The sequence below is a fragment of the Falco cherrug genome, chromosome 9 (genome assembly GCF_023634085.1).
Source record: "Falco cherrug isolate bFalChe1 chromosome 9, bFalChe1.pri, whole genome shotgun sequence".
Taxonomy (NCBI): Eukaryota; Metazoa; Chordata; class Aves; order Falconiformes; family Falconidae; genus Falco; species Falco cherrug.
The window spans coordinates 53854916-53875021 of NC_073705.1; the positions used below are offsets into that span (position 1 = coordinate 53854916).

General features: G+C 39.6%; 1 protein-coding gene across 1 annotated transcript in view; it reads right to left on the reverse strand.

The window, feature by feature from the left end:
- The window catches only part of DHX32 (DEAH-box helicase 32 (putative)), a 26172-nt gene extending 10144 nt beyond the window's left edge, over positions 1 to 16028 (reverse strand). The window contains exons 1-6 of the mRNA XM_005439246.4: positions 15397 to 16028; positions 12465 to 12658; positions 10639 to 11011; positions 7693 to 7938; positions 5348 to 5447; positions 5070 to 5228 (exon numbers count right to left, since the gene is read on the reverse strand). Of these exons, the coding sequence (XP_005439303.3) occupies positions 5070 to 5228; positions 5348 to 5447; positions 7693 to 7938; positions 10639 to 11011; positions 12465 to 12658; positions 15397 to 15666 (1342 nt within the window). The 5' untranslated portion in view covers positions 15667 to 16028. The remainder of the gene's footprint in view (positions 1 to 5069; positions 5229 to 5347; positions 5448 to 7692; positions 7939 to 10638; positions 11012 to 12464; positions 12659 to 15396) is intronic.
- Positions 16029 to 20106: the final 4078 nt, after the last annotated feature.

The window sequence follows — 20106 nt, forward strand, 5'->3', positions numbered from 1 at the left end:
TGCCAGAGTAATTACTGCAGGGATAACGGTTCTGGGGAATGGCATTTTCTGTTACTGTTCTTTAACATCGCTCCTTGGATAGCAAACTGAAGATACAGAGAAATCTAGTGCCAAATTTTCTTCAAATTATGCAGACGTTTTCCTTCTGCAAGGACAAGCTTCTGTGTGCAGGTTTCATCTTGTCTTTTCCTCCGTGTAAGTTACGAGGTAGGATCTTTTATGAGTCTGTCATGGTCTGAAGCCACCTATTCTGTAAGTATTATTTTGATATTATAGTCGATCATTCAAAATTACTTTTCCAAGGGCATACTTTGCCGTCTTGCTGTTCCTCCTCACGCTGCTGCCTCACTGCTCCACGTGGATTGGTGATGGTCCCTGCGGTGCCGTCCTGCCCGCAGGTACACCAGCTCCGGCTGACCTTTACGAACACAGACACACACAGTAGTATCCGCACACCGGGGGCAGCGCCGATTCTTCAGTGAAGTCAGTTTTCTGTCTGCTTTGTGTCATCCTCAAAGCACGTTACGTGACTGTGCAACACGTGTCTACACCTACAAACAGTGTAATTAAATGAATACTGTATAATGGCATAAAAATGCTTTTAATCCCTTTGGTTTTTGTTGTTACATGGCATGAGAGTAGTGCAGCTTCAGCAGAACTGGGCTCCTCCTCCTGTTTGGGATGCCCTTTGTGATTCCAGCTCCCTATTCTAAACGACTGGCTACGCTCAGTGCAGTGTGTGCTCAGTTCGTGGGCTGTGCATACTGCTCTGAGTCCCACGAATACGGGACTGCCGCTAAGGGTCAGATTGTCCAGTCTGCCCTTTGCTTCCTCTGTTTATTCTTCTGCTGTCTGGTCCTTACCTCCTCCGATTCCTTTTATGCTTTTCCACTGATTTATGCAGTACAGACTATGAAGTATGTGACTGTGTCTATTCTATCAGAAAGCTTTTCATTAAAAGATACATAATGCTATTTAATCGATGAAGTTCAGAAATTAAAACATCAAAGAATCGGCAAGTGGACTTAATATAATGAATCTGCCATGAAGTGATCTCAGCTGAGCAGACCTTGTGTGGCACATTGAGTTTCTGTCTTTGACAGTCTGCTTCTAATGAAAAAATATGCAAACAAATGTTGCTTCTGAAACAATTTGAAATTACATGCATTTATACAACTTTGTGATTATGGAGATTCTAGAAATACACTATCAGCGAGGTTATATGAGCATAGCTCTCAAATGTCACGGTATGCATGCCCATCAGCAAACATTCTAATCTGAATTTTTTTATGGTAATTCTGCATGAACGCAGAATCTGCAAACTGCTTTCACCTTGATTTCTTATGGAAATTGTACACGGCTTCATCTTTATACTGATTTGCATAGTTTAAATAGGGATCTTCCAGTGATCTACAAAAATACGTAATGTTGCTGCACTCCGTGGGAAAGGAGTTTTTTTGTCCCATTATATAACACAGTAAAGATCGAGCTGATTAACCGATAAAAATGTAAACACATCCCTATTATAGTGGCACAGGAATTCAAATAATGCACTTCAGAACTGCAGTGCCAAATACATTTTCATATGGCTCATGAATTCTAAAAAGGGTAACAAGTCTGCTGCATTTACTCATCTCGATTATAGCGTGAATTAAATGCAACAGCTGTAAGCCTGACATGTTTGTTGCTTTCATAATGCAGTAATGAGTCAGAGTTAATCCAGGCTTTTATTTTTCCTCAGAGCAGCAGAAAAAAACCCAACTTGTGCACATTGCTGCTGAGCAGAAATACAATGTTTTACTGATGTAATTTTTGTTTCTTTACTTATCTGCTATATGTTCTCTATGTCATGTACAGGGAATGGACTGAAGTACTCTTTGAAATCTGGCTATACATTTTGGTGTACTTTTGATTTGTTTATTCACCACATGTCCATACGTTACTCTGTCATCTCAGTGAAAACATTATTTTGTTTAAGAAAAATTCACCTTGGATTGAAAAAATTCCCAAAGCCTCCATCTGTTTCAACGGCGAAGAAAATTTGAGAACGTTAGCTGAACCGAAACGGTGCATAGGAGAGCCTGCAGCACGTGTGGTGCGTGTGGCCCGTGGGAGATGCTGCAGTGTGTTCACTCCCGTTACAGGCAAATCAGGTCCAGGTTGGTGAAGGGGCTTGGAATAGTCAAGCCCAGGACAAACCATGCTGGAGAGAAATAGCAAGGCTGTTTGTGTCTTTTAGTCTCTCTCTGTTCTGAGCAGCACTGGGTTTGGCCAGGTCGAATGAGAACATAGAGAAATAGAGCCTTGTCCTTTTGTTTGCTGGTTTGCGGGGCATTGCTTTGGTCCAGTTGGTCTTGTGCCACGTCTGGTCGAGGGTGGGCAAACTGCCTTTGTATGTATTGGTAATAGATGGGAATAAGAACTGTTGTGCCCAGGAGTTTTCTTCGAGTCAAAACCCCCACACTACTTGTTTTGTGAGCTTTGTTGCTCAACTTTTTCGCTTAGGTTGGTCTGCCACCCCAGAGATCCCTCGTCCTCAGCCGTCTCCATCACTTCAGGTTTCAGAATGCTTATGGAACTAAAGGGACTCCAGCAAAGGCAGTGAAGCCTTGTTGGAAAGCTATAATCTCTTTGCTCGAGAGAGGATGCTTTCCATCTCTGATGGCTCTTCTCTTTGCCTCTCTGCAACACTCTCCTGCAGTATGTCATCCAGAAAATTGTAACCTCCATTTGACCCTGTGACTAGCAACCAAAAAGCTTCAGGGCTCCCCTTTAGCTGAGGATCAGAGGTATTTGGAGCTGGGCAGGAGGGACTCTGTGGTGTGACTTTAGGGTCAGTCTCTGCTTCTGCTGGAGGATGTTGTGCTTCCTTAGCCATGGGAGACCTCGGTGCCATTGAGGGTATGCGGCAGGTTGGGTCTGTCTTGGCACAGAATGAGAAAGCTTGGGCTTTCACAGGCTGAGATCATTGCCCCAAAGCTCTTGGGAGGGTGAAGAGCCCAAAAGAAGATTTTATGTGCCTGAAAGCTTGACACGTTTTGCATTCTGTAAGTTAGTGAAATACAATATCTAACTCCCCTTAGAAATTTGCTTACTTCAGTATTCCTGTTTCTTTCAGGCACATGTATTTCACACCAGGTACTTCAAACTATCTGTATTTTCTGATAGCGTGAGCTTTATAGTCATCTCTGGAGGATTACAGCAGGGATATAACTTAAGTGTGAGTAGGAAAGAAGTATGTCGCCTACTCAGAAGTGGGGAAGAAGAAAGCCCCAAGGCAAAGAAAGCCAACACATGATCTGTCCCAGGGTAAGGGAAGAGCTGTGCTAGACAATTAAAGCACTGTTTCAAATGTTTACTTGTGTGGGACCTTAAGATGTGAAGGACACCAAAAATTGTGCAACCTTTCTCATCTCCTTTCAGTGGACCCCCTGCAGCATTTGGGGGATTTCTTCTTTTTTTCAAACAGCTCCTTGCACTGTTTCAATAATTCCTCAAAGTTTTCCCGACCTTGACCTTGCACATTTGATCTAGTTAGCAAAATTTTTTTCTTATTTGATGCCCATCCAAGTAAAGCTGATGCATTCATCAAATACCTTTACAATTTTGTACACATCAGCAAGATGCTTTCTTCAGCTGTATTATCTCAAAAATACAGATAAAACTTAGAATTCCTGCACCTGTGAAATCCTTAAATGCCTCTAGCATTTCATTCTCTCTGAATACCAACCGCCTCCATTCTGCCTTTAAACCCTTAAAATACCAAGTGCTTTGCCTAATGTAACTTCACTAATTCATTCTACAGTTCAAGAACAACTTTCTTCATATCCAGTAAAAGCACTGGTACATTTTAGATTATTTTTTTTTAAATTATTATTATTTTTTATAAAATACTTTCTAAATTTGAGTGGAAGCCAGCTATATTCCATAACCATTTTCTATGAAGGTTTCCTAGATTCAACACAAGAGGTGACACTCGCGAGGCCAAAATGCTCTGATTCTCATCAGTCTTGCATTAGTTACTGCTCAGACTGGCAATGTTTTTTCACTTTTCTTTCAGGCATGGTTCTGTTAAACAGGCAGACAAGGGAAAAGCAGCTGAAATTCTACTTGAAAACGCCACTGACAATCTATCACACAACCAACAGTGGGAGTTAAACGCTTTGTTACTGATTAATTACAGCGCACAACACATAGACGTTAAGCAATCATTCTAATTTTGTTTAGTGTGTGAGGAAAGGGAGGATAATATAGAGATACTTTCTGTTTGCACTGGAAAATTACCACAAATGAAGCTAGCAGTAGGTCACAGGATCCCCAAACCAGTGAAATCAGTGCTATTTCCCTCACTTGGACTGGTTTTACGTCAAAAGCAGAATTTGCAGTGGTGCTTGGGTTTTGTGGTTGGTCAGAACAGAGGGAAATATCCTTCTATACAAAAAGCCCTAAAACATGGATTCAGGAAAATAATAAAAAAGAAAGAATAACTTTCTTCACACTCTTACCTCAAAATTTGGAATATTCCCTGTCTAGCTTTGAAAGTTTATTCAGGTTTATTTGTCCTTAAGTAACAGCTTATTGTAAATTCGAGGTGGGAGATGCTGGAGGATAAGTCGAAAGCTGATTTCCTCCAAATATACCTCCTAGGTAACAACGGTAGTTTATTTAGGTTGTAAACTTTTGAATAAAGGAATATATTTTGTTAGATATCTGTACAATGCCTTGTACAATGAGACACACATTTTCTTGGTGGGTTCCAGGAAGATAATATGAAACCTAGATGAGAAGATATTTGGAATATCAGTTTATTTTTTTTTAATTTCTTTTTTCTCCCCAATTCCGTTCAGATACTTTATGGTCTTTTTCAGAGCAAACAGTTCCTACGTGATACCCGTTCTCTAAGTGCAGCTATTGCACTGGGAACTGTTCTAGACGGTAAGTGGTAAAAGCAGTGGCAGTGTTATTACAAGTACTTTAATAAAAAACAGTACTGTAAAAACCAGGACAAAATCTTTCAATAACAGCAAAAATAATAATAAAGACATGGAAAATTGGTGCATCATCATTACCTGGCCTGCTTATGAAGTCACAGTGTCCGAAGCCTGCTATATCCATCCTTTTCAGGAAGAGAACCATGCTAGTGAGGTTTGATTCCTGGATTTTGGCTGTTAGATGTGGTTTCATTTCTTTGTGTGTAAATTCTTCAGGATACAAGCAAAACAGTTTTCCTGGAAGAGATTTCAGGAAAATTACCTTTTTTATTTTTATTATTTTTTTTTTGCATTGCCACACTGCTTCTATTAATAATTTAAACTAGTGGATTTAAATTTTGAGCTAATAATTCTACCTGATGAAGACATGCCCAGAATTTGTTTATGCATCTCTGCTTGACTTTTGCTGATAGGCTGCGTTATAACAGAGTCTGCTCTGATTCTAGGATTGTACACCTTTAAATGAAAGAGATATTAAGCATCAGATAAGTAAGTGAAGACTACAAAAATATTAATGGTCTGTGTTGAATCTTTGTCTAGGTCATTTTACAGAAAGTATAGTAACAGTTTCATTGCTTTTTATACTATGTATTTCACCAGCTTGGAAATAAGACCAGTCAGCGCTTTGATAAATTGACAGACGCAATTGGCAATAACTCAGTATGAATACTCCAAGATAAATGTCTTTTTCTCCAGAAATGTACATCACTAAAACAAAAAATGCACATCTGTGGTATCACCAAGAAAAAGCATCAAAAAAGATTATTTATTTCTTCCAATGACAGAATCCCAGCAATGTCTGATAACATTTTTTTCTGTAACTTGAGATTTTTGTCTTAATACTGAAAACTGTCAGTTCAGTACAGGAGATAAGGACTGTATTAAAGATGTAGAATGCCCCATTATATATTTTTTTTTAATTCTACTTTATTTTGATTAAATAGAGGAGCTGATTCACTCGCTGTTCTGACGACCAGATGATGTCCATAAGCTTCTGTAGTATATGACAAGACATACAACGTCTGGATAAGGCGATTTTCTAGCCACGCCATCTGAATTGACTTTGTCTGCTTTAAGCAGGGTTTTAATACAGAAGGTAAAATGTGAAGGGGACAAATTTATTTTCCTCGGGGTAAATTTATTATTTATGCAATATATATTTATGCAAGACTTAGGTGGGATTTTGTTCTGCACAAAACTTTGCCTCTATGAGGCTGACTTCCAGCTCTAGAGACTGAATGGGAATTTGAGGTGCTGCGGAATGAGTATGAGAGGACTAAACTTCAGGTGTTAGGACAAAATCATTGAATTAAAGGGTCAAAACTGCATAACTGACAGAGGTGAATTGATGGCCATCAGGACTGTGTTGAAACTGATTTTTTTCCCGTTGCTTCATATTTCTGATTCACAGAAGTCTGGGAGGACTGAATTTTACTTTGGGCTTCAGAATACCATGGACGTGAGGTTCATTTCCATCATCCAAGACAACTGCAGTTTCAGAAATAAGTTGTTAGGCATGGTCTAATTGCAAACTGCTTTTAGGCTTTTATTCATTTCACACAACAGTATGACCTTTTTCCTTTTTTCCCCTTTAACTTGAGGCTGAGTTAGTTTAAACCCCCCAAATGGGATCCTTTAAAAATGGCAGTGTTAGACACACTTCTTAAGACGAAAATGAAAGGTGGTGGTAGTCTCCAAGCATTTGCCTGAACTGCTTTCAGGGCTAATCAGGACTGATGATCTCCAATCCAAAATTTTAGGAACACTTCGATTTTGGTGATTCCATTCTGGATTATATAAAGAAACTGCGTTACATTGTTTCTTTTGCCTATTAACTGGAATATTTATTTTGACTAGCAAAACACATAGGACAGTTTCAAAACCTGTAGTAGTGCAGCCTTCCAATTCGTGCAATGACTTGTTCCTACAGAGTTACTCATTCTTTAGGACATCAGTTTTGTGTGAATGAAAGAAACGAGGTATTTTTTGCAGCTGCACTAGTCCTTCCCAGGATGGGGTGGAAAACAAGAGCTGAGGACATACTTTGAACTTTAAAGGGTCAAGGACTGATTTGATAAATTGCAGCATTTTGAGGCGCTTGGATAGAGGCATGTATCCGGAAGGAGCATAAGCGGCTTTAGAAAGGAGTGGTTCCCTGTGTGAGCATTCCTTGGCGTTATACGATCTGTGACATTACACTGATCACTAAATTGTTAAAGAAATGATGAGGTTAATCTACTAAACCAGGTAATCTGCCAATAGGTAGCCAAGAAGTGATTGTATTTTGCTCTGTCTGTAAGGTACTGAAGAGATAATTATGATGGATAGGCCAAAACTAAGGGGAGCTATAGTTTGCAAATGAGATGTCATTGGTTTGGTGCCCCAAGGAGTGGCAGTTCCAGCTGGGAGTGTTCATCTGGTTTTAGAAACGTGAAGATTTTGTTTTCTGACTGAATGTAGGAAGCAATTGTGTTTTCTTGCTTAGTTTTCGCATGAGATGTCCATGAAAGTTATTTAAATTTTGTTCATTTGAATGTTAAAAATATTATAGAATCTGACTCATAAAAGAATAGAAAAGTATTTGATCCTTTAGAAACCATTTGCATCAGTCTATTAGCTGTACATTTCCCTTTCTCCCACCCTGAAAAACCTCCATGCATGGTTCATGTTTGGCATACCGAATCTGGTGAACTTTACTAACCTTTCTTCTTTCAACACCGACATCAATGACAAAAGTTACATTTTTAATCCAAATCAAAGATTCTCCAAAGCTGGTGGTGAGTAGCACTTTTCTTCTGTATTTTCTGCAGCATTTCTGTTTGTCTTGATTTGGTTTGGGAATTAGGTCTTGTTTTGTGGGGTATAAAGGAACTGGGATGAGTTCTCCAAGGTCAGGATTGAAATTAGCCTGTTCCTGTCTGATCATTTGGTAAGCTTTTTCAATTTCCTGTAATCAGGAGAAAGATTTCTTTTTTCTTCATTCATATGAAATCCAATTATCAATATTTAATTTTAAAACAACTTTTTAATTCTAAAATGAATTTTAACTACATATCAAACTGTAACAACATTTAAGTCTTACATGATTAACAATTAAGGGGAGAAAAGGGAACATAACTATGTATTAAAATTTCCTGACTGTATCTGCTAGCTATAGACCAGGGAAAAGCTGGGCTGTTATTTGAAATGTCTTTTTCCTCTTCTACAATTTTCAAAAAGTCCTCCTTGCTTAATTCATATCCAAACCATCCTCTAAGGGAAGACAGATGTGCAAGAATATAGTACAGGAATAGCAAGGCTGAGAAATTATGAAACAGTCACTAAGCTTTATGTGGGACATCTAGGATGCTCCCGCATCAGCAGTTTGGTGCATTTTTGTCGGGAGTGTAGGGCTGGTAAAGCTGTAGCAGATACTCTGGTGCCCCAGCGATGTGCCCAAATAGTTTTCTCTTCTGCTGGAACCAAAGTCATGCACGTGGGGTGCCCTGAGTGGCAGTGTCCCCTGGGAAATGGGGGCTGGCCACGGGGGACCTGCCCTGCTGGCAGGGGTGCGATGTGCAGGGGTGCCCAGGAGACGGAACGGAGCGCGGCAAATCACCGCGCCACCCCACTCCGTTCCCTGATGTCCCCATCGCTGGAAGGGCTGAAACGGCAGAGCCTATATTTGGGTCACTTTGGAAACTACTGTTATGTTCTTAGTCCCATTACAATACATAAAAAGATCAAAGTATGTGGAAACCTCCCTACTTTACATTAATTATTATATTTAAGAAGATATAAGTATTGTAAAGGTTTTAATTTTTTCCCCTAATGATTAATAAGCTCTATGAAGACTTTACTAAGTCAATAAAATGTCCCTTAGCTCTGTTAATGGAACATCACCTTTAAAATAGTTCACAAATTCAGACGTTGAATATCAATCGTAAAAGGTGGGGTTTTTTGTTGTTTTAGTCTTTTTTTTAAATATAAAATAATTTGTGTTGGAACTGATTTATTTTTTTTTTAAAGTACACAAACATCATTCATAGGCTTGTTCAGTTTGAAAGGGATTTTTTTTTTCCAAAAGCATTTTTATTAGCTAACACTTTTCAAAATGGAAAAACCAGATTGAATTTCTATTTGAGAGCAACACTACATTTATGGTAGTTATAGGTTGAAAGTATCCTATCAAAAGTCTTACAAAGATACGACAGTGACATCTAAAGGCTGGCACCAAGACAACACATAAATCTTCGTGTTTATTCATATTTCTGTTCGGTTTAAGGGACAGTTGAGTACTAGGGAACAGTGAGCCATTAGCGATATGAAACAGTAAATCACAGTTAGGCAAGGATGCACAGGATGTGAATTGTGTGGTAACAGTCCGCGATGAGCGTTTTGTTCATTGGAGAGAGAAAACTAAGTAATTTCTTCCCAGCAAGGAATTATTATTTCAGTATGGTGTGGGAATTACTTGTCAAAAAATCAAGCTGAAATGAAACTTTTTTCCCAGTCCTTTAAAACTGGAAGTCTGTGTTTTCTCTCTCACATGTTCTATGGTAAATATGAGAACTGACACAGAGAATTCATTAATTTGTAATTTGTAAAATTTGTGTCTATGAAGTTTACAACTGATAATTACCATTATTAGAAGTGTTACATATCCACCCCACTTTTTACAGAGAAAAACATTACATATAACGGTACAATCAAATGGTCATTTATCTCCGCTTGGGAAATGTCATTGTCTCCTGGAGCAACTAAGGTGAATTTGTTGTTCTAAAGCAGATTTAATGATATGAAGTGGAAGGTTGAAGATCACTACCAGGATAGTAGTAGTAATAATAATAATAATTATAATTTATAATAACTTCAAGTCTTAAAATATTTATTTGACGAGTAGATTGCTTTGACAGCTGTAAAGGACCTGATGGTGCAATTCTGGCAGCAGTGAATTTAGAGCATCACTGCTGTCCTCCAAGATTCAGAGATGTCGCTAGTTAGAACAGCCAAGCCCACGCAGAACCCAGGGTTATCGGCGGCACCTCTGAAGTGGCATTTGCCTCCTGCTATTGTGTACAGAAATGACTGGGAAGCTTTAGCTATAGAGGAAGATGCAAATGGAAAAAACGTGTAGGCAGGTTTAAGGTAAAAACATCCACGCATATAAGGATGTTTATGCAAACCGGGCATGTGTTCTAGTTGTCCCTGTTCTGCAGGAACAAAGTGTGATATCCCCGATGCCAGCACAGATTGTAATGTATTGACTGCCCGCGTCTTGTGGCCCTTGTCCCTGTATACAGCCTTCGCTCCCTTCTGCATCGTGCAGCCTTTCTTTAAGCATACAGAAAATCTGATCGTTAAGCATATTAGTTTATGCTATATATATACACTACGGTGTTACATATACCGTAACTTTTTTGTAGGAAGAACCTGAAATGACAAAAACTATTGGCAGGGTCTCGTGTCTTAGATACTGGCCTTAAGTGTATGTGTGTATATATATATATATATATATTTATGATATATATAATGTTTTATATATATATATATCTCATATATATAATTTGATATAACATATATCAAATATATATCTCTCATATAAAAGCACAGATGGAAGTTGTTTCTTGATTAAAATCAGAAATATTGGAATCAGTTAATAACTTACTTGCTCACATGCCAGAAAGATCACAATGTTGCCCTTCTCTTTCGTATGGTGTATCTCAAAGAGCAGTTTTAGTGCAGACAGAAAGTGGTCTTGCTGAATGCTGCAAGAGTATACAACCTCAGCACGGTGTTTGTTTTCCACCCTTAGCACGGGGATGCTGCCATAATAATTCTGGAGTCTGCTGGACATATGAGGTGCGGTGAGTATTACCAGCCTCAGTTCTGGTCTTGATAGCAAGACATCTTTAAGAAGGCCAAGTAACGCATCTGTTGCAACAGTTCTTTCATGCACGTCATCCAAGATGATAACACCATAACAGTTCAGGAGAGGTGTAGACATCATTTCCCTCTGTAGCATATCATCTGTACAGTACCTGCAACATACAAACAGAAAATTCTACAAAGTTTCTCGGAATATTCAGTATTGATTGTAAGAAAATAATTCAGGGTCTTGGGGACAGCTCGGTTCTTTCCGTTCTAACAAGAAAGATTTGATAAGGGCAAAGAGTCTATTTTGTAGACTGTATTACAGTCTCAACTACGTGTTTAAATCCCTCTTTAAGGAGCTAGAAGAAACTCAGTGTAATTCAATGACACTAAGTGTCTCTGTGGTTGAAAGGATGCTCTAGTCAAAAGGAGAAGTACTTCCGCCCTGAAATCATAACTTATATTGCTTTCCCTCTTCCCAGCTATCTAAGCATATTGCATGCCGTAATCAGTTCTTGAGCTAGGAACTAATACTTTTAGATGAGAAAAGAAAACATACATGCACACGTGAGGCAGTGCCACAACCAAGATGAGACATTAACTCATGCCGTAAGGCCTGCCTTGCTTTTATCCCTACTGTTCCTGCCACTGTCATTTTTTTAAAAAGATACTATTTTTTCCTATGTTGCTCAGCAGAACGTTGAGTTCTTTAACCAGGTTTTGATGTGTGAGACGATAGGATTCACCTCCCTTTCACACCAGGAGCAGCTGCAGGAAGATGTGCCATAGGATGAGGTTTACAGGCTTCTCCGTAGAGGGGAAAGGACACGCAAAAAGAAGAGTGGTTGAACATGATTTTCAGAAGTGGTGGGTATCTGCTGGAAGTCAGAGGCTGGGGGAAAAAGGCTTATGGTCTAGATTTTATAGTTTTTCCTTGCCATATTAAGGAACCAGAGAAAATAACTCTCCTAATTTTCAGAGACGTTCAAAATCTGAATTGCTGTGTTGCTGCTGTCACCTGCCTATATTTAATATATTAAGTGCATTGCTTAGCTCTTAAAATCCTCCTAAATGCTTTTTTTTTTCTTATTACTGAATATAACCTTTTCTAGCCATGATTTTTGATTGCTTTTAAATTCCAGCTTTACTTTGTGATAGATTATCCCCGTATGGTAATGAACACTCCTGTACTGGAAAACAAAAGAAAAAGGAGAATGGCATGGAGGTTCCTGAGGTGCTTAATGAAGCTGGGCACAGACAAGAACCCTGCCCACTTAAATCTCCACTACAACTTAGCACAGAATACCTCCTTCAAGCCTTTTGCAGCTTATTGATTGATCACAAAATGTCCAGAATCTGCATGTCAAAATAGCGTATGCAACATTAGGGAGCAGTGTTGGTGGTTTTGTTTTCATACTGTATGCAAAAATGTTTTGCAATTCCAGCAATGGGTGTCCCTCCCCGCCCCCCAGTTATTAGGTCATCTGTCCTGACCACATTAATGGAGCATTGCAATGAAGGGCTGAGGACTGGAGTGCTGCCGGCTGCAAACTTTTGCCCTTGCAAAGAACTGTGAGCTAGCTAATTAGTCTGAAGGCATTAAAACCCAAACACACACACCTCAGGATGGTTTCTGTTGTACAGCAGCTTTCAAATGGGATGAAGTAGCCCACTTCATGGCCAACGTTGACATCCATTTCATCAGCGACACGCAGCGCCAGCCACACTGCTGTCTGCTTGTGCACCTGCGTGCATACCACTACGCCGTGTTGGTAGTGGACAGAGAGGCAATACTCAGCGCACCACTGAGGAACCTGGAGGTAAGTAAGAAAACAGGTGTATTTGGTGTTTAACACATTTAGCAGAGACTGTAATGCGAAAGAAATAGTGCGGCAGAACTAAATCAAGCTGAGCACCTGCTGCTTGCCGTCTGCCTGCTGATGGATGAGCTGTACCTCACACCCAAATTATCTCCCTTGACAAATGTCAACTCCTGGAATATCTGAAGTAGTTGAGACCTGGAGTGACACGGGCTAGAAGGTTTACCTGGGAATTTCTCAGCTGAAAGTATTGAGTATATATATATAAGTATTGAGTATATATGTATATATTGAGTGTATATATATGAGTATTACTCATACTCTAGTTTGAGTATGTTGCAGGAGGGTCAGAACTGGCCTCTGGGGAGCGGGTACCACTGGCAGTGTCATTCCTAAGCATCTGCTGATCGAGCCAACAACGTTAGTGCAGCTGCCAGGGGCTTCCCAGCTGGCGTAGTGGTACGCCTGCCCCTGCTATGTCATATCCAGGTGCTCAACATGAGAAACATCTCCCAGGAAGAAGATGATTTCAAACTGAAATGCCCCAGTAAATAGATATAATTTCAGATTAGTTACTCTGTAAACAAAGATAACTGAAACTGAACTGCTCCAGAAACTGATGCAGTAGCTCTCTAATTTATATATTTACAGTCGAAAAGCAGCACTAGAAAATATGAGTGTTAATGCACGAGAAAGTGAAGTTACATTATCAATATTATTTTAGTGAAAGTATTAGGTTTCAAACCCTTTATTTATTCAACATACATAAATTGGGTGCATCAGCCACCTATCACTTATTTCTCCATAGTTATTTATGTTTCTAAAAATGTTTAGAAAACAGCTAGCAGCATTTTACATCTTATTAAGCTTGTTTAAGGGCAATTAAAAAATCTAACATTTCTTAGCAAGCTGTTTATTATTATACATTTTGTTTTATATACATTACAGTCAGTAATGTATATAACACTTTGCACATCAAAACCTATTCCAGTCACCATGTTGGTGTGTATCCTTTTTATAGGAATTTCCAATGAGAAGTATGATGACCCGAGTTCGATATGTGATCACTAGCAGTGTCCAGCATCAAAGCCTCTGGTAGATAGGAGATGCACTGCCACAGTAATTATCCTACGTGCTTTACCTGCTGGAAAGTTTCCTCCTTAACCCAGTCATAAACAACACTTGACTGGAAATTCTTCTCTGTTTACTGTAACAGAGTACTGTAACAGGCTTAGATCGTTACAGATTTATTGCAACAGAATTTGATAGTCCCAGTGGATATTTGCATGTTTAGAGTCAACTGAGATCTTAGCTTCAGTGACGTCTTTTAACATTAGATCGGTGAAGTACTTGTGTATGCTTGGAAAAAGCATTTGCTTTTGGCTGAAGTGAGGGAAAGAACATTAATTCTGCCCAAGAAACAGCCCTACTGATTTCAGTCCTTCACTCCCTGAGAACATTTTTCCACCTTCTCTTATGACCTGCCTGCAAATCCACTGTATTTCTCTCCTGGTATAGCACTAATCTGAACCAAAACATGTTTTTCAAGTAAGAATATGCATTGAGTCCAGTACAGGCATTGCAGAGTTCGAAAATTCCACTGGGTGTTCAATGTGACGATGGACAAAAAAAGGATCAAATGATTAGTTCAGTCATTATTAAGCAGAAGGCAATAAAATTCTCCAAATGAACAAAATAGTGGCCAGCCAAATGCAGAAGGAATGGTTTATTGATAAAGAACAGAAACAACCTGAAAGAAGTCCTAAAGTATTTTACACTTAGCCTTGGCGCCTCTGAAGCCAGTAGTAATGTCAGTGGGAAGGATTTTAGCCGACACATTCTGCAATATGTTTGAAAATATATTTTTGATAGGTTTTCACGTTGAGATGTGATGTTGTGATACACAAGCAAAACAAAACTTTACAGTGTTATACTGGTAGGTACAATAACATTTTATACAGAATTTTTCTAAGGTTATGTCTGTATTTTTGGTTCTGAATTTTAAACTATAGTATTTAATGTGAGTGCTCTTCAGTGTTCAGAAAGGGCTTGATATTTTTAGATTTAGTGTTTAGCACATAAAAAGTTGCGGTTTGAGATTTTTGTTAGTTGTTTATGGCAACCACAGTCTGAGAAGTGTTATTCTTCAGTGCCTAGCTTACCCTGAAGTCCAAAAGTTATCACCAAACCCATAAAAATGGCTTGTAATGGACAAATGTATGGTAAGTGTTGGTTGTTTGTGAATATTTGGAGAAAGTTATTTAAATGCATGCATATATATATATATATAAATTTGTATTTGGCTGCGTTAATCTTTATTCACCTTCTGTATTTCACTTTCCATTTCTGGCCTTAATACCTCAGATTACAAGAGATGGCTGCACGTTTGTTTCTACACCGAGAACTGCTAAACTCAACACAACTGTGTGCATACACCGCGGCTGAGCTCCTCAGAACTGGATGTTATTATATCGCAGTACCGTGCGGTACTCATCATAGCAACAGCCTGCTACTAACAGAAACCATATACTTGTATAATATAAATCTAGATATTGATGTGCCTAATATAAGCAAAGGGCAACAGCTGTGAATAGTAAATCCATTGCAAAAAGAATTTTCTGTTTTAAAAATGTGTAATATTAGTAAAAGAGTAACAATAACTCTGAAAAGTGTACAACATTAAATAGTCTAAAAATAATTTTAACACCCCCAACCAACTATGTTGTACTGACCTGGGAGCTCTTGCCAGTCTTAGCATCTCCTGACACAATCACAATTTGATTACGAAGCAAACTTTCCATAAAAGTGTGTTTCTCTTTCCATACTGGAAGTTCTTCTCTTTCTTTCATAAGTTTATAATAACGGGAAGAGTAAGGCAAGCCATCAAAAGGATTGAGCTCGAAATCTTCTCCACATACTAGTATTTCCTCTTCATCACCATCGCTGCAGTCAAGTAATTCTGAAAAGCAGTGGATCTCTGGAGAAAAGCTTAAAAACTCCATTTTTCTTACATATGTTATTCCCAGCAAAACCAGATCAGTAACAGCAGGAGCCCTTTGTGTACTGAGTGATCACTCAGGGCCCCCTGAACCCGAGGAATCCATTTCTGCTTGCTTCAGGATTTAATGTTTCCCAGCTCTTCCGTTTAAAAGCTCAGTCTTGGGGTCCAGCCTTTGGGGTCTGTTTGTCACACTTCAAGGTTTCATAACCCCAATGAACCCCTAGAAAAATACATTTTAAAACTCATCCAAACTCTTTAAAATAGCTAAGAGAAGATGAGGAGCTTTTGCACCACGGGAGCGCGTTCAAGGCTGACGGTGCATACCAGCGGCGCCTTTGCTCCTGCTGGGCCAGGCTGGGGAATAACTGGGAAAGAGCACGCTGAGCCTGACCTTTATCGCTGCTGCCAGCGTGGACAGAAGGCTGGGGAGCGATGATTGTGAGGGCAGAGGTGGTCATGTGGCCACTAATCCCGGCACAATGGGGCTCGCCCGGCTGCAGCCACAACGGCGCAGGGCCTGCGGGGAGCGGCGGTAACCGCTGCTGGAAGCGCCTGTCAGGAACGGCCGGTGGTTTTGGTTTGTGCTGTTTGCAGTGCTTTAGAAAGTCAGGGTAGTAAAGAGTCTTTTTATAGACTCCGGTTATTAACTCTACTTGGAAATCTTGCAAGGCTTTGACGGCTTTGCCGCAATTAAAAATCTAAAAGGTACTGAAGGCATTAAAAAAAGCAGAGAGATGCCAACTCTATTCCTTCAAGGGCACCAGAAGTGGCCTTGAAAGATGGGGGAAGAAAAAAATATTACTGATGTAAAGGAACTCCAACTCTCAGGACTTAAAAGCAGCAAAAGTTTCCTAATCTTGACTGATCTGTACTGTAACACAAATATTAAATAAATTTTTTTATTTTAGTACCAGAGGCAAGTGTCCTCTTGAACAATGGTACAGATAATGTCTTGATGAACAGACTATGAGCACAATACTTGTATGTTTTTATGTTTTTTCTGTATCAAGCTTTTTCTGCACCAAGTAATATAACAAAAGTTATTGCCTCTTCTTACACATTTTTCTTGTTTCATGGCTTTGGAACATATTGGCTATGATGCTATTAATGCATTCTCTGATGAGAGCAGCATAGGAAACCAACACAGAGAAGTAGAAGAAAAATCTTTTGTTCAGCAGTCTGAATATCTCAATCCAAATGAGATAAGTCTAATTATATGCTGCTCACAAAACAGACTGATTATTGGCACGTAGGGCGGCTGGCAGCAAAGGCTGACAGACTGCTCAGTCTGAGGGCCAAAACCAAACGTGGTCTTCTGCAGGAGCATCTCTGAAAGGCAAAAGGACCAGAGGTGACTTATCTGCCCACTCTCTGGCATGTAGTACTGCAAAACGTGCTTTGGACAAAGCAGCAGAGAGGCTGCACCTCATACCTGTGAAGAGGACAGGATGACATATCATGATATCTGTGGAGACAGGAGTCTAGATTTCATGCTTAGTGACACTGAATTGGATCACATTCAGCTGAACTTGGAAATGACTTTTTTTCCTGTGACCTTGGTGGATCCCTTGTTATCTAATGGTTTGTCTGGTTTTGTGTTACATCCCTATTTATTGTTGCAAACTCACTACCATTGAGATCTCTGCCTCTCTCAAATGTGGTCAAAATCACTCAGTAAGGCATAAATGTCATGAGGGGACTGAAAGCGCAGTCCTACAGAATATTTTTTGTGTGTGTGACATTCAGCTTACAGCAACATGAAGCAAACAGGTGAATTGCTGTTATCCTTCATTTTACTTGTTTTTCACAGGCTTAGCAGCAGCACGTACTGCTTCTCCCAGGTGCAGGATAGGTTTGTCTTCAAAGTGTTAAGATTTGGACAGCAGTCTTTTCTGGTTTGTTTGAATGAATGACTTGCATGTGGTGTGACCTTTTGAGTGGTCATACCACTGCAGTGTTGTCGTTTTTGCTTTTTGGTACCTGTAATAGAAGAGAGCAAATTGAAATGTTATCAAATCAAGAAGAAAGTTTACTATTTGAAAACCTGAATTTCTGAACTCTGAAAAAATTCTGAAACTAATATTCCTTTCATGAGAATGAATACTTTAACAGAACAGTTTGTTAACTGGTTTACATTATTCATCTTTGCTAAAATGGCCCGTGTAAAAGCTTCATCCTGATCTTCAGCCAGGTATCTGATCGAGCACTTTGAGCCTCTTCCTGGAGCATCATCCCAAGAGCTCTCTGCAGCCAGCCTCTCTGGCAATGGGGGAGGCCAACGAACAAAGCCAAACGGCAGGTTGGGAGTGTGATTGAGCATTGCCTTTGCAAATTAAGACATCCAAGCAGCAGCTCTTTGCTACTTGATGTGCCTCACGGCTATAGCTCTGCCATTTTCTTCCAGAGTACTGGTTTATGGTCTTGCCTCTTTCACTCCTTAATTTTGACCTCATGATGTCTGTCTATTCCATCGTGGTCCCTGGCACTCCACCTGCTTTTGATCATTCTGTTGAATGTCTCCCATAGTACCGCTGCAGTTGTTCTTGGCTTTGGCTTTGCTATTGAGCAAGATCTCTTCTTCCCTTTGGAGTGTTGTACCCTTTTCTGATAAGGTTTCTTGATCATCTTTTCTGATTGCTGTCGTAGCAAGCCCTTAGGGATTTACAAGATATGCATTCTAACATAATACAGAAGGCTTTAATTAATTCTAATAAACAACAGAAACGCTCGCTGCAGATGAGTGCTTTTAGTCAATTAGGGTATAAGCTGCTTTCAAAGATATCAGTGAGAACTTTGCTATTGATTTAAATTATATGTTGTGCAAGTGCTTATGAAAATGTATGGTAGGAAAGCAGTAAATACCCCATAACGTATTCTGTATCTTTAATAAAGCCTTGTTAATATATAGGTACTCTTTGCAGCTTTGCTATTAAGTCTTTCAGAGGAGGAAGATTTTCTGTGTGTAATTTAGACAGATTTTTTTTTTTTTTTAAGATCAACGGTATTGCAAAGTTCTTTCTTCTCTGTTCCATTTTTCTTCCCCCGTTTTGGCAGCAATAGCTTGCAGTAGCAATGGGAATTTAAGGGTGTCACTTCTTTTTTTTTTCTCCCCAAGAATGTTGTTTAAATAGAAGGTTTCAGATTAAATTTACTTTACAATGAAGCAAATTAAGCTTATGAAATATGAATGTGAGATATATCACATTTTAAAAAGCAAAATTATAGTTTATTCTTGTTAGATGAGAACCAGCAGATGCTGTCAAGAACAGTTCCTCTTTCCATCCTGTTTTCCAGCACAAAGTCTTTTGATGCCAGATCCCCTCAGCAATCATGTGTGTGTCCACAGGGACCTGGAACTGCATCTTTGCAGCTGGGAAGTGGAGGGGCTGTTCCTAACCTTGAATTACATTTGTCCTGAAGGCTTTACTAATTTTCCCTTTTAACTTAAAAAATGCTGTATGCTGGTAACATATTTCTTTTTGTGTGCCTATTACAATGCCCAATTGCTCCCCTGCACTTTAGACCAGGAGCTCTCATCTGTTTGAGCTCTTTGTTTTTCTCAATGAGACGAACCAAGGGTTTATGTGGCACCAGTGCAGTTTGGAAGAGAGATGGCCTCCAAAAGTAGGCATCTTTCCGTTTTACCTACCCAAATAGCTTAGTTTATTCCCTGGGACTGGATTATCTTGCTGAACCACCTCTGATTTCCCATGGCCTGAGGCTGGTGGCCTCAGCTGTGGGATGCCAAGGCCACGACCACGTCCAGGACCAGGAGAAGCCCAGGCTTACCCCTGGAGCTGCAGCTTACCATCCATGATACTGTGGTGCCACCCTTCCCCAAGGGCAGTCAGCCTGCCAAGGCAGGTGGTGCAAGTAGGAGGGTTGGACAACAGCTAGATTTTGGCCCATGTTAAACCCTCATTGAAGCGCTTTTCTGTGATAAAAGTAGGACAGGGGCTGAGGACACGGGTTTCCTTGAGCATAATAAAAGCTGAACCAGTAACTTGTATGCATAAACCTGCTGGAGCTGATGGCAGGGGGAGACAATGCCAAGCACTGGTAGAACCTGGAGGTGAGAACATCACCATGATTTATGGAGTCCTGTTACTATAAATGACACTTTAATAGTCTCTGCAGGGCTTTTTGGGGTTGTTTGTTTTTTGTTGTTTTTTTTTTTTTTCTTTTTTTCTTTTTTTGGTTGCTTTTTATACTGCTATGAATATGAAAGCTTGGTGCCTGGCCAACGGACAGCAAACAAATGTGGAAAAAACCCCTTTCATTTGAAGACTCTTCTCTGTTGGCCTACTGACAGCAATGTTTAACCTTGGTTATCCTACAACTATAATACTGTTTATTGAGCAAATTGTAAAACTAAAATAGAGAATTTCCATCACATGAGAGAGATTGTAGCAGCACAGACAAGTCACGCTTCTATTGTTTT